Below are 12,239 nucleotides of genomic sequence, written 5' to 3'. Positions count from 1 at the left end.
AGGTTCATAACAAGAGAACGAATACGAGAAATTTCAGTTTATCTAGCTTAATTCGATAATGATATAAATACTCACTTTTCTGATGAATACTAATTGTATTTAATTTATCAATATGTCCCATAATCGGCACAAAGTTGTTTTGTAGACGCCATTGGCGTTTTCTGATTCTGTCTTCTCAAATTGAATACTTTATTTATCATTTAATATATATATATACAAAATGTTAATTTACAACAAATGATATAAAAAATGGACTTCGGAACACATTTTTTCTTCAAATGATTTTAACAGTGCTTAATCAAACTTGAATAAGATATTTATAACCAACGTGTAATGTCTGTTGATTTTCGAATTGACTTCGTCATTTTTTTTGACTTCCGGTATCATGGCGACCCCCATGTTCCAAATGTGGCAGAAGACTAAAAAGGCTTAAAAACGAGAAATATGGCTGAAAACACACAAAAAGTAGATTTTATGAACTAACCCAAAACACGTGTTTTATACTTTATATATATATTCAACCCTAGACGTCATAATGGCATCAAATTCACCTGAAGCTCCGAGGTCCAGCAAAAGCCCCATACATCAAATTGTAAGGGGGAAATCACAAGCAACTTTTAAGCTTAACAAGGACACTTTACTACTCTGGCGACGAGCACTGCTTATCCGATACTTTAAAATATTGGGTGACAATCCAAATTACGATGTAAAATGGAAAGATTTTGACATTAAATCAAAATCAATTAACATTAACGATGAACAAAAGCCCTTCCAGTGGAAATCACCAACAGATTTGCTGTACAAATCAGCTGTTGAAATATCATTCAATAATAAAAAGTTGTTAGTAGTTACTCTCTTTTACACCACGACAAATGCAATGATACAGGGTAAAACTATTGACACATGGTTAGAAAATGAATACAAAGAGATATGGTTGGTAATTGACAATTTGGTTAGCCAACGGGCAAAGGGAGATAATCCGAATGTGGATGAGCTGTTTGCAAAGGTAACACTTTATGAACCTTTCAAGGACGAAGAACAAAATAATTCCTCAAACAAGGTGACAGTAAATGTTGATCTTAGCATGCAATCTGATGAACAAGACGAAGAAACTAGTTATTCAAAAACAGTGTCTGAAAACCTAGAAAAAGACAAAAAAACTTCAGAAACAATGTCTGATAAAGAACAAATAATCATAGTGTCTGAAAACCAAGAGAAAGACAAAAAAACTTCAGAAACAATGTCAGATACAGAACAAATAAATGTCCAAGCTCGAGAGGAATCTAAAGAAAAAGATATAAGTGATATAAAACAAGTTTTGCACTCAATCGAACGTAAATTAATAGAGAACGATTCTAAAACAAATGAGGTCCTTAAAGTATGTAATGAAATGAATGAAAAATTCTCAGAAATTACAAAACTTAAATCCGACGTAGAAAAATTAGAAAAAGTTGTTCAGAATTTAAATACCAACATAAATAGTGAAACTATGTCAACAGTCGCCAGGCAGTTAGCATGGTTAGGAGAAAATATTAAGATGGATTTAGACAGATGTGAAAATTCACAGAAAATATATCAAGATTCATTGGTTGTTCTCAACAGAATAGAAGTAACTCACAAACTATTAGCACAGACTGCAAATGCCGTGAACATGAACCGCGTTGTTGAAGAGTTAAGAGTAAATCAGGCAGAAACAAGAGAAACTAACAAAAAAATAGACAAAATTGATTCAGATTTAAGGAAAAACCAAATGTGTATGTCACATGACACACCAGTATCTCACAATGATCAATCGCAAGATTTTAGAAATGAAGGTGAAATTGATCATAACAGGCTTGAAAATTCTCAAGAAAAAGGAGAAAGTGTTAGAAGTACACAAAATTCAACAAATGAAAATACTCCCAAAGCTAATCTTTGGATAATAGGTTCATCAATAGTTAAAGACTTGAATGGCAGAAGGATATATAGAAATAAAAATACACGAATTAATACACTGAGAGACAAAACAGTATTTGGCGCTACACAATTTATCAAATTAGAAAAAGTAAGTGCAGAAAATGTACTTTTTCAAATAGGATCAAATGATCTTGAAAGAAAACAAGCTGATTGTGTACTAAAAGAAGTAGAATATCTAGTAGAAACAACACGAAGAATACTACCAGCAACTAAGATCATTCTCGCAGAAATTCTACCTCGTTTTTTAAGAGACCGTGATCAGTCTAAAGAATTTGAAGAGACACGACGTCAGTATAATACTTTACTTAAAGATTACTGTTTTGACGAAAACATACAACTGGTAGAATATAGTAATATGAGAACAACAGACTATATTGATGGAATTCATCTTAATGAGGTAGGAGTAGGAATCATGGTGAAATGTATCAAGAAAATAACTAACCCATTACTTGGTATTGTAACAGATACAAAGCAGAGAAGTCCAGACAACCATAATAGAAACCAAAACTATGGAAACAGACCATATCAAAACACAGCAGATAATGTAGGGTACAAACATAGCTTTTACAATAGAAATACAAAGGATTATAATACACAAAATAGAAATATGAGTTATAACAAGCAAAATTGGCAAAATGGCAACAATAGGCAAAACCAAAATATAAATCAAAATTGGCAGAATCAGTACCAAAATGTAAACCGTCAACAATACAGCGACAGTACAGACAGCTTGCTTCCAATGATAGAATTAATGCTGCAAGAAATGAAAAATGTTAGGAAATAAGTGTATCTTATTCTTCATTTTATACAGTTTTTAGATAAATCTTGTGTTCAATGTTGATTTTAAAACGCAGCTGAGAAATAAACATGGCTTAATGACTGATTAAGATGTAGTTTTGGGGTGTTTAAAAATTATTTTTTATAAATAATCTTTTGTTTAATAGAAGTATACCATAAAAAGAATGTGGTGCTTGATAGAATATTATTCATGTTATTAGCTAGAATTTATTTTTTTGCAATACTGTAAAACAGTAAAATCTTGACGTAGTCTGACATTATAACAAGTTATAGTGATATGTTATCACAGTAAAACAAAGAACAAGAAATAATGCTTTATTGTTTTCTATATAAATTTTATTTCTTAAAGATTCATGGTTCTCTCTATATATACATTTTACTTTAATAATAATAAGAATATACATGTATATTAAAGGGTGTGTTTGGATATACGCCTGAGGCGGCCTATGGTTACCAATGGGTACCTTTAGTTTGATATTTTATACACAAAATATCAAACCATGGGTGCCTATGGGTGACCATGGGCCGCCTCGGGTGTATATCCAAACACACCCAAATTCTATAGTAAAACTTTATTGTCTAGAAACTCTCTTTATATTTATCTTAAAGTTTTCCCCCATTTAACATGTAAAGTGGTACTAAATTTGTATTATATTAGTTATATTCTTCATCATTGTATATTATATTCATGCATCCATAAATCCTTTTTCTAAAATGTAATAACAACCAGTAAAGATAATGCTTTATACACAATTAGAAATAGAGATATTTATTTTTATTTCTGAAATACAATAAAAAACCTGAAGGAAAAGAAATAAAAAGGGTTATTCTGTAACACAGTATTATCTCTCTCAAAGATTTGGAATAAAGAAAATTTAGATAAGAGTTATCCCTCTTTTTATGGTACTTAGCTTAAATAAGTTGAATGCCTTTTTATTTTTAATGCATACTTTCAAACAGATGTATTATACTACTATGTGTTTTAAATGTAGACTTACACATGATTATAATAATGTTATAGATATATCACTATGCTTTAAAGCTAGTTTTCAGCCATATATTTCAATTTTGGATTTATAATGAATCAGAAGTCATTAATTAAGCAACTAACTATATCTGCATGGAATATACATGGTCTTGGTGACAAATCAAATGATGATTTTTTTCTTAACAGTATAAAAAGTGACATAAATATCTTATTAGAAACCTGGAAAGGAGAATGTAAAGAATATAATATCCCTGGCTTTAATACCTTTTCTAAAATAAGAAAAAAGAAGAAGAAAGCAAAAAGACATAGTGGTGGGATACTAGTATACTATAAAAAAATATACTCCAAAGGGATTTCCCATATTCAAGAAGGTACAAATTCACAAAACAGGCTATGGCTTAAATTAGACAAAAATTTCTTTGGCCTTACACATGACTTATACTTGTGTGCTGTTTATATCCCCCCTGTAAATTCCACTCATTATGAAAATGACTATACCCAGTTAGAAAAAGAAATAAGTACATATTCAAACAAAGGACAAATTGCCTTAATAGGAGATTTTAACTCCCGCACTAGCAGTCATCCAGATTTTATAGAAAATGATGACCCAGATCTATTTAATATACATTCTCAAAATATATTACCTCAAAATTATGATGTGGATCAATTTTTAAAAAGAAATAACCAAGATAAAATACTAAATGCACAGGGTAACAATCTTTTAGAATTATGCTTGTCATCAAGACTACGTATACTTAACGGCAGATACATTGGTGATTCTTTGGGATATTTTACATGTTTCACACCCAATGGCTTGAGTACAGTAGATTATGCTATTGTAAGTAAGAGTCTCCTGACCTCAGTAATATACTTTAAAACTAATGAAATCAACTACCTTTCAGATCATGCACAAATTGAAATATTTCTTAAATGTAATATAAGTGAAAAACAGTATCTATTTCCAGAAGACAAATGGAAAACAATGAAATCTTATAAGTGGAACGATAACTCCAAAAATATATTAATTCAAACTATATCTTCTGAAAATTTTATAAATGAAATTATAAACTTTGAAACAAAGAAATATAGTGAAAATCAAAATGGGATAGATCAGGCAGCTAGTGAGCTTGATTTAATTTTATGCAACTTAACAGAAAAATCTTGTACATTAAGACATGTAAGAGGTATACCAAACTCTAAAAGAAACAAAAAAAAGAAACAAAAATGGTCAGATAATGAAGTATATGAATATAAAAAGTCAATAAATGCAGTCGGAAAAGAATTAAGACAAAATCCCTTTAACTGTTCACTGAAACATAAATATTTTTGTTTACTCAAATCATTTAGAAAGTTAATAAAACTGAAAAAAAATAGAATATAAAAAGAAAATCTTTGATAAACTTTCAGATTCAATGAATAAAAATCCTCAGGAATACTGGAAAATACTAAAATCACTAGAAAACAAAAATATAGATGGAGATGATGATTTAAAAGAAATGTTAAAGGACAGTGAAAGCACAATTAAACATTTCCAAAATCAAGGAAAGTTTTCAAAAATAAATAATGATTTTCAAACCAAAATTGAGCAAAAGCTGAAAATTTTTGAAGATAATATTTCTTATAACCCTGAAACAGACAGGCCTATTACTTGCTCTGAAATTAATTGTATTTTAAAAAACTTAAAAAATGGAAAAGCAAGTGGTCCAGATAGTGTGTTAAACGAGGTAATTAAATTTAGTAGTCCAGTAACTACCAAAGCATATGCTAAATTATTTAATCTTATGTTAAAAACAGGACACTATCCAACTTCATGGAATACTGCATACATAACTTTAGTACATAAATCTGGTGACAAATGTAACCCAAGCAACTACAGAGGAATTTCTTTAATCAACTGTATATCCAAATTATTTAGTAGCATCTTAAATCAAAGAATGATTAAAACTTTGGAAAAAAAATTAACTAATGCCCAATTTGGATTTAGAGTTAATCATAGAACTGCAGACAGTGTATTTATCCTTAAAACTTTGATTAATAAATATATTCATAAAAATAAAAGAAAACTTTTTGTCTGTTTTGTAGATCTTAAAAAGGCTTTTGATTCCCTTTGGAGAATTGGAATGCTTTATAAATTAGCTAAAATGGGTGTAGGGAAACATATGTTTGAAATAATAAAACAACAGTTTATTCATACTGAAGCATCTTTAAAATATAATGATAAACATTCTAGATTCTTTCCCATTGACCGAGGAGTAAAACAAGGGGACAGTATTAGTCCCACACTCTTCAATTTATTTATTAATGATATAGTTGAAAATTTTGACCATAAAGGTTCAACACCCTTGAGAATATTAAATTCTGATATAGGAAGTCTTTTGTTTGCTGATGACCTTATAATTTTATCAGAAAGTAAAGAAGGTCTTCAAAATAGCCTAAATAACTTATCAAATTACTGTGAAAAATGGCAATTATGTCTAAATACTAAAAAAACAAAAACAATGATCATTGAACAAAGAACTACAAAACTGGAACCATACATTGTAAGGTTCAATAATGAAAAAATTGATAACGTTACAGAATACAAATTTCTGGGCACTCTGATAAAAAATAACGGAAATTTAAATGCAAGTTTAACAGATTTAGCCAAAAAAGCTAGGAAAGCTCTGTTTTCATTAAAAAAACATGCAGCCTTTTGGGGAAATTTCCCTGTTAATGTATCCTGTAATCTTTTTGATTCTCTTATAAAACCAATTTTAACATATAATGCTGAAATATCATACATGGATACATATCAATCTTATTATAGAGCAAAAGGCAGATTAAAATCTCAAAACAAAGATATAGATAATTTCCAATATTTGGATAAGACTCCCTTTGAAAAGGTTCATGTTAATTTCTGTAAATATATTCTAGGTACTAAAAAAACATCTGCTAATTTAGGCGTTAAAGCTGAACTTGGTAGACAACCAATAGAAAAATATATAAAAACACAAGCAATTCTTTATTGGGCTAGATTAAATACTGAAAACATAAACCCGCTACTAAAAGAAAGTTATACATTAAGTAAACACCTTGATTCACAAGGAGTTTATACTTGGTTCACTTTTATAAAAGACTCAACACAAGAAATGAATATTGATACACAAAAAGTAATGTCCTGTCTAAACATGGAACAAGTTAACAAATTAAAGACTTGGATTAAGAATACTACAAGTAAATTTTATACAGAACTACTGGAAAATAAAATAAATAGTTTGAACGAAAATAACAAACTTTTTCTTTACAAAAATATTAAAGTCAAACAAGACCAAGAATTTTATCTTAAATATCAAAATTTTGAAACTAGACGTTTATTTACAAAAATCAGAATTAGTGACCATAATTTGCTCATTGAAAAGGGCAGATATCTAAAAATACCTCGAGACAATAGAACATGTCCAACTTGTAAAACCTTAGAAGATGAAAATCACTTTCTCCTCCACTGTCAAATTAATAACGTTTTACGTATAAAACTTTTTAATGACATGGCAATAGATAATCCTATGTTTCCAAATCTATCTGATACACAAAAACTAGTAATTCTACTAAATCCTTCTAATATAAACCAAGTGAAAAAAACTGGTTCCTTTATAAAACAGTCTTTAGAGCTGAGGACAGGGGACTCTTAGTTAGTTTTACTTGTATATATATAGATATGTGTGTGTTCAACTCAGTTATTTTATTGTTGTTGTTACTTTTGTTTATGTCACAAGTATAATGTTACTTATATGACAAATAAAGATTATTATTATGAATTGATATTTTTGATAAGGAAATTGGGGGTGCCATATATTTGTTCCGTTGTTAGCATTTAATAAAGTTTTGTACAGTATAATACATGTAATAGATGAGTTATAATATTTACAGATATTTTATTGTAATCATAGGCAGAATACAAGATGATAGAAATTAAGAAATTCGAATTAAAATACATTCGTGGAAGAAGTGTCGAATAATAATAGACTATTAAGTTATAATCAAAAACTGTTTAGCGGATTCAATGTATCAATGTCTCTACTCAGCAGAGATGATGTTTTGCGGTCTTAAAGCTTTAGATACTATTTAAGTATGTCATTTGATCTGTATTTGACCGATTATGTCCAATTTCCGATTATGATATTTGGATTCCGTGAATTGGAGCAGGACACGCTTAACCTGTCGACTCAAAAAGTCTTCTAATGTTTTTAATTAATGCGATTTCCTCAAATGATAAAATTGAGAATGGAAATGGGGAATGTGTCAAAGAGACAACAACCTGACCATAGAAAATACAACAGCAGAAGGTCACCAATAGGTCTTCAATGCAACGAGGTTTTTTTAAGTTGCTGCGTTTCCCTCAGTTTTAGTTAATAACCCGGATTTGTTTTCTCTCGATATAATTATATATTATATCTACGATGAATTTAGTGATAATTTTTTAACTATGACTACAATCGCCTTTATAGAAAAAGTAATTACAGGTTTGACAAATAGAGAATGTACGATAATCAACCGGTGTTAACAAAATTGATAGAAATATCGTTTTTCTTGTATTTGCGAATTACGAATTCCAAAACTGTTGACTCTATTGTAAATTATACGTTTAAATTATAAACGTCCTATAGTATTTACGTGATTCCTAAGCACATGGCTCGTTGTTTTTCTAACGTTATATTAAAATTAAGTCCTGGTATCTATGATGAGTTTATTTATTGACACAACTTTACAAGAGTCTAAATCCATGCAGGAATTCGGCTATTATAGCGTTTTCTTTTATTTAATCAGTTCTTTATTATTCTTTAAAACATTGTTGTGACGTCATTCTATTGTTTTACCTGTTCTTTATTTCAGTGATTGGACTATCATTTACCTGTAAGAAACCATTATGTCACCTTTAGCTGTCCAATATTTTTAAGAATAGCCCTCCTCTTTCTTAAAAATATTGGACAGCTAAAGGTAGCATAACTGATTCTTACAGGTAAATGATAGTTAAATCACTCAAATAAAAAACCTATTAATACCCCAATTGTTTTCATCTTGTAAACATTAAATACAACCAAAGAACAAATGACAGTTAAATAAAAACATTTTATTAAAGTCACTTTCCAATACAATAACTTTGTCACTCATCAAAACGGTTTCTTGAGGAAAAGAAATCACTTTCAAATTGATTTTTAACACATCCAATACTAATATCACAGCCATTTTCTCGTGTTTTGGGGTTGTCTCTTTTAAGACTAATTCAATAAGTTGATTATGCTCGTTGAAAGTCTTGTTCTTTGGATTTTATGAATTTATTTATTTTTTCAAAAGAGTTATCCTCATCCGTCTTTAGACTATCAAAATTGACCTCTGGTGTTGCTCTTATTCTTCCTAACATCAGTTTCAACTACAATTAAAAATGAATAAAGCAATGAAGTAATTATTTTTTAATTTGATAGATCATGCTACAATACAAGGGCCATGAACAAACTAAACCTTATCCTGTGTAGAAAGTGCGAATTTTGAACTTCCTTCATGAACTAGGGGACTATAAATATTAATAATATTCAAGTTTCTAATTTGATTAAGAAATATTGTTTTTTTAAGTCTGATATTATTGCTTAAATATAAATATAATGCTACACTTCGCTCATGAACCACGATGAATATGGAAAGTAGAATAAAGGAACACATTACCGCATTTTATCTGTCAAACAAACCAATCGTGTTTCCGATTCGCACTTTTTTGCAGTGATCGTTTTATGAGAGATTTTTTTTTCAAAAGAAGATCGAGACAAGAATATATTTCGGTAACATTTATAAAACACAAAGGACTCAATAAACAAATAAACGAAAAAAAAGAGCGACACGACCTTGCAGAAAGAAAAAAAAACAGAAAAGGGGGGGGTGTATTCAGGTGGTACCGTTTGGGTACAGTCTCTTGAAAAATCCAATAACAGAATATAACTGATTGCATGTTGCTATTTCTTCATTTGTTCAGATTAATTAATATGTATTTGTAATAAAATCGACTGCGGTGCACTCGATATGGTTCAACAAGAACCTGTTTTCATATCCTATTCTTTTTCTTTTTTCATTCACTTGGTAAAAATAAAACCCAAGAAGAAACAAGAAACTAAAAGAGGAGGACTACATTTTGAAATATAATATATATAAAACTAACCATTGTTAGCTGCTTTGTCTATATCCTCTTTGTAATCCACACTGAATACTGTATCTGAATAGATTCCAATTACACATTTGATTTTAATCCAAAGTTTGAAACAACACAATCACTAATACATGCAACGACATCTTTTTCTTCGTTTTTGCATTTAAAATATACTTTCATCACTTTATCCATTTTGAAACACAAACCGTATGTAATGGTATCCACGGACACTATGAGCAGAAAATGTGAGTAGTCCTTGCGCACGTAAAAATCACGATACACATACCCTGTGTCTTACTGTTATTCTTCATGTAGCAATACATGTTGTTTACCTTCAGCTGTACTTTCTTTTTGTCTATTTGTATTAAGTTTAGTTATTGTTTAAAGGGGCCAACATGTAGGATATATTTTAATGTAAAGAAAGTTTATTCACAAAACAATTTTCATACTTGATGAAAATAAATCTTTGCTGGCTTTTCTTTTATTTTAACTTTTATCGACGTGTTAAACAATGTTTTAAGTAAGATATAAGCCTCTAACAGTCCATTCTGTAAAATATTGAACAGGTCTTCGGCCTGCGGCCTCAGACCTGTCCAATATTTTACAGAATGGACTGTTATCGGCTTATATCCCTTACATCTAATGTTGGGTTTTCAAGTATTTCGAACTTGATACAATACAGGTAATATAGTTTATGTTGTATATCACAAATAACAAGATGATACACAACCAAAGCATTGCTTTGTATTTCGATATCATATTTGATGTGTCTTGTTATGATATTGGTTGATGTTTTGGTTTAATACTTACGTATTTTGATTATATAAATTGCACACGTAAATATCTCTGTCAGCATGGAGGTTTTTGTAACAAAAAGGTTATCTATGGTTTACTCTTCATATATAAGATTAAAGGGTATTATTAATTTATTACAAAATGTCTGACTTAATATATCAAATAATATATAATGCTTTTTTTGACAGAACAATTGACTTAAAAAATTATAAAAAAGATTGTAGGGAATATCTAAGTCATCGACGATAACAATCGACTGTCAAATTCATAGATAATTTATTAGCCTATAAAATAAACAAGTATCAAAGGGAAAAAAGAAATATTTGTCCACGAGATAAAAAAACTGAATATACGACATGATTTTATTTAAAGGATAGGATACAATGTTGAATCTAGTAAATGAGTTCACTTTAAAAGAATGGCGGGGAAAATGAAAATGCCATTATGTGTGGCAAATTCTAAAAGAGAAGCAAAAGATACTAGAGAAACATTCAAATCATAAGTCGAAAACACATTACCATGGCTTACACGAAGACCAGCAGATAAACATACGTGCACAAAACAAAGACTGATCAACATAAACTGCATCATATCAAAGCGATGGTGCTCAAGAAGGTTAGGCTGATCTTGCCCCACATATGACACCCGCAGTTTTGCCCATGTTAGTGCATATCTGATAATAAGTTCAATTTCTTAGATCACATTCGGGAAAAGAGGAAGGGGTTGTAGTTAATAGAACCTATCCGCTATCATATTTTCAACAGATATTCCATATTATAAGATTTTGACTCATTGTATGGTGGGTAATGCATAATGATTCATGGCATAAATTATTCAGGGAAATTTTTCATTCGGTGAACTTAAATCACCTGTAACAACGAAATTCACGTAAACTGGTATACCATGAATACAAATGTATCCAATGTATAAGCCTTTTTGCTTTTCCATGTTGTCTTATCTATACTATTAAACGAGAAGACCTCATTTTGTGTGTCACTTCTCCTCTTTCCACAATAAATTAATCAGCATGCCTCTATGTCCTTTAGGTACATGACATAGTCGCATTTTTCATCCATTCATATCATTATTCAGATTGAGTTATTTTGGGAGAAAAACAAGAAAAAAAGCGTCCGAATATTATTCCGACATTGGACGAAATTGTAAGTCAGATTAGACTTCCGGTTTGCGTTTTCTTTATACTTTGAACATACATTTACTATGAATAAAGAGTATTTTCTATCTGATATCATTTTCAAGTTAACTATCCACGGCGGTCACAGAGTTGATTAATTGATAGAGTCTGTATAATATATAAATGACCGCTGGCCCGATTAGTACAGTGAGAATTGAAAGTAAAAAACAAATACACTTTATTTATAGTAATGAATAAACTCATCATAGATACCTTGATAAAATTTTGTATATACGCCAGACGCGCGTTTCGTCTACAAAAGACTCATCAATAAGTCAATCCAAAAAAGTTAAAAAGGCAAAATAAAGTACGAAGTTGAAGAGCATTGAGGACCAAAA

At 29.9% G+C, this 12,239-nt stretch overlaps 1 protein-coding gene and 1 long non-coding RNA gene across 2 annotated transcripts; one reads left to right on the top strand and one right to left on the bottom strand.

Moving 5' to 3' along the window:
* Positions 1-535: 535 nt before the first annotated feature.
* Positions 536-2,740, top strand: LOC139526643 (putative leucine-rich repeat-containing protein DDB_G0290503). The gene has a single exon (XM_071321804.1). It carries the CDS (start codon positions 536-538, stop codon positions 2,738-2,740), a length of 2,205 nt encoding a protein of 734 aa, XP_071177905.1.
* A 6,094-nt stretch (positions 2,741-8,834) lies between these two features.
* LOC139528481 (uncharacterized) lies at positions 8,835-10,536 on the bottom strand. Its single transcript, XR_011665600.1, has 2 exons — positions 9,927-10,536; positions 8,835-9,149 (listed from the first exon to the last, which is right to left on the bottom strand). It is a non-coding gene; the product is annotated as an uncharacterized lncRNA (long non-coding RNA).
* Positions 10,537-12,239: the final 1,703 nt, after the last annotated feature.

Source organism: Mytilus edulis, chromosome 6, assembly GCF_963676685.1.
Source record: "Mytilus edulis chromosome 6, xbMytEdul2.2, whole genome shotgun sequence".
NCBI classification, from domain to species: Eukaryota; Metazoa; Mollusca; class Bivalvia; order Mytilida; family Mytilidae; genus Mytilus; species Mytilus edulis.
This window is presented reverse-complemented; position numbering and strand designations above follow the sequence as displayed.

Bases quoted from the DNA above. Each gene is read 5' to 3' on its own strand.
- LOC139526643 (XM_071321804.1), top strand. From the start codon at position 536: ATGGCATCAAATTCACCTGAAGCTCCGAGGTCCAGCAAAAGCCCCATA.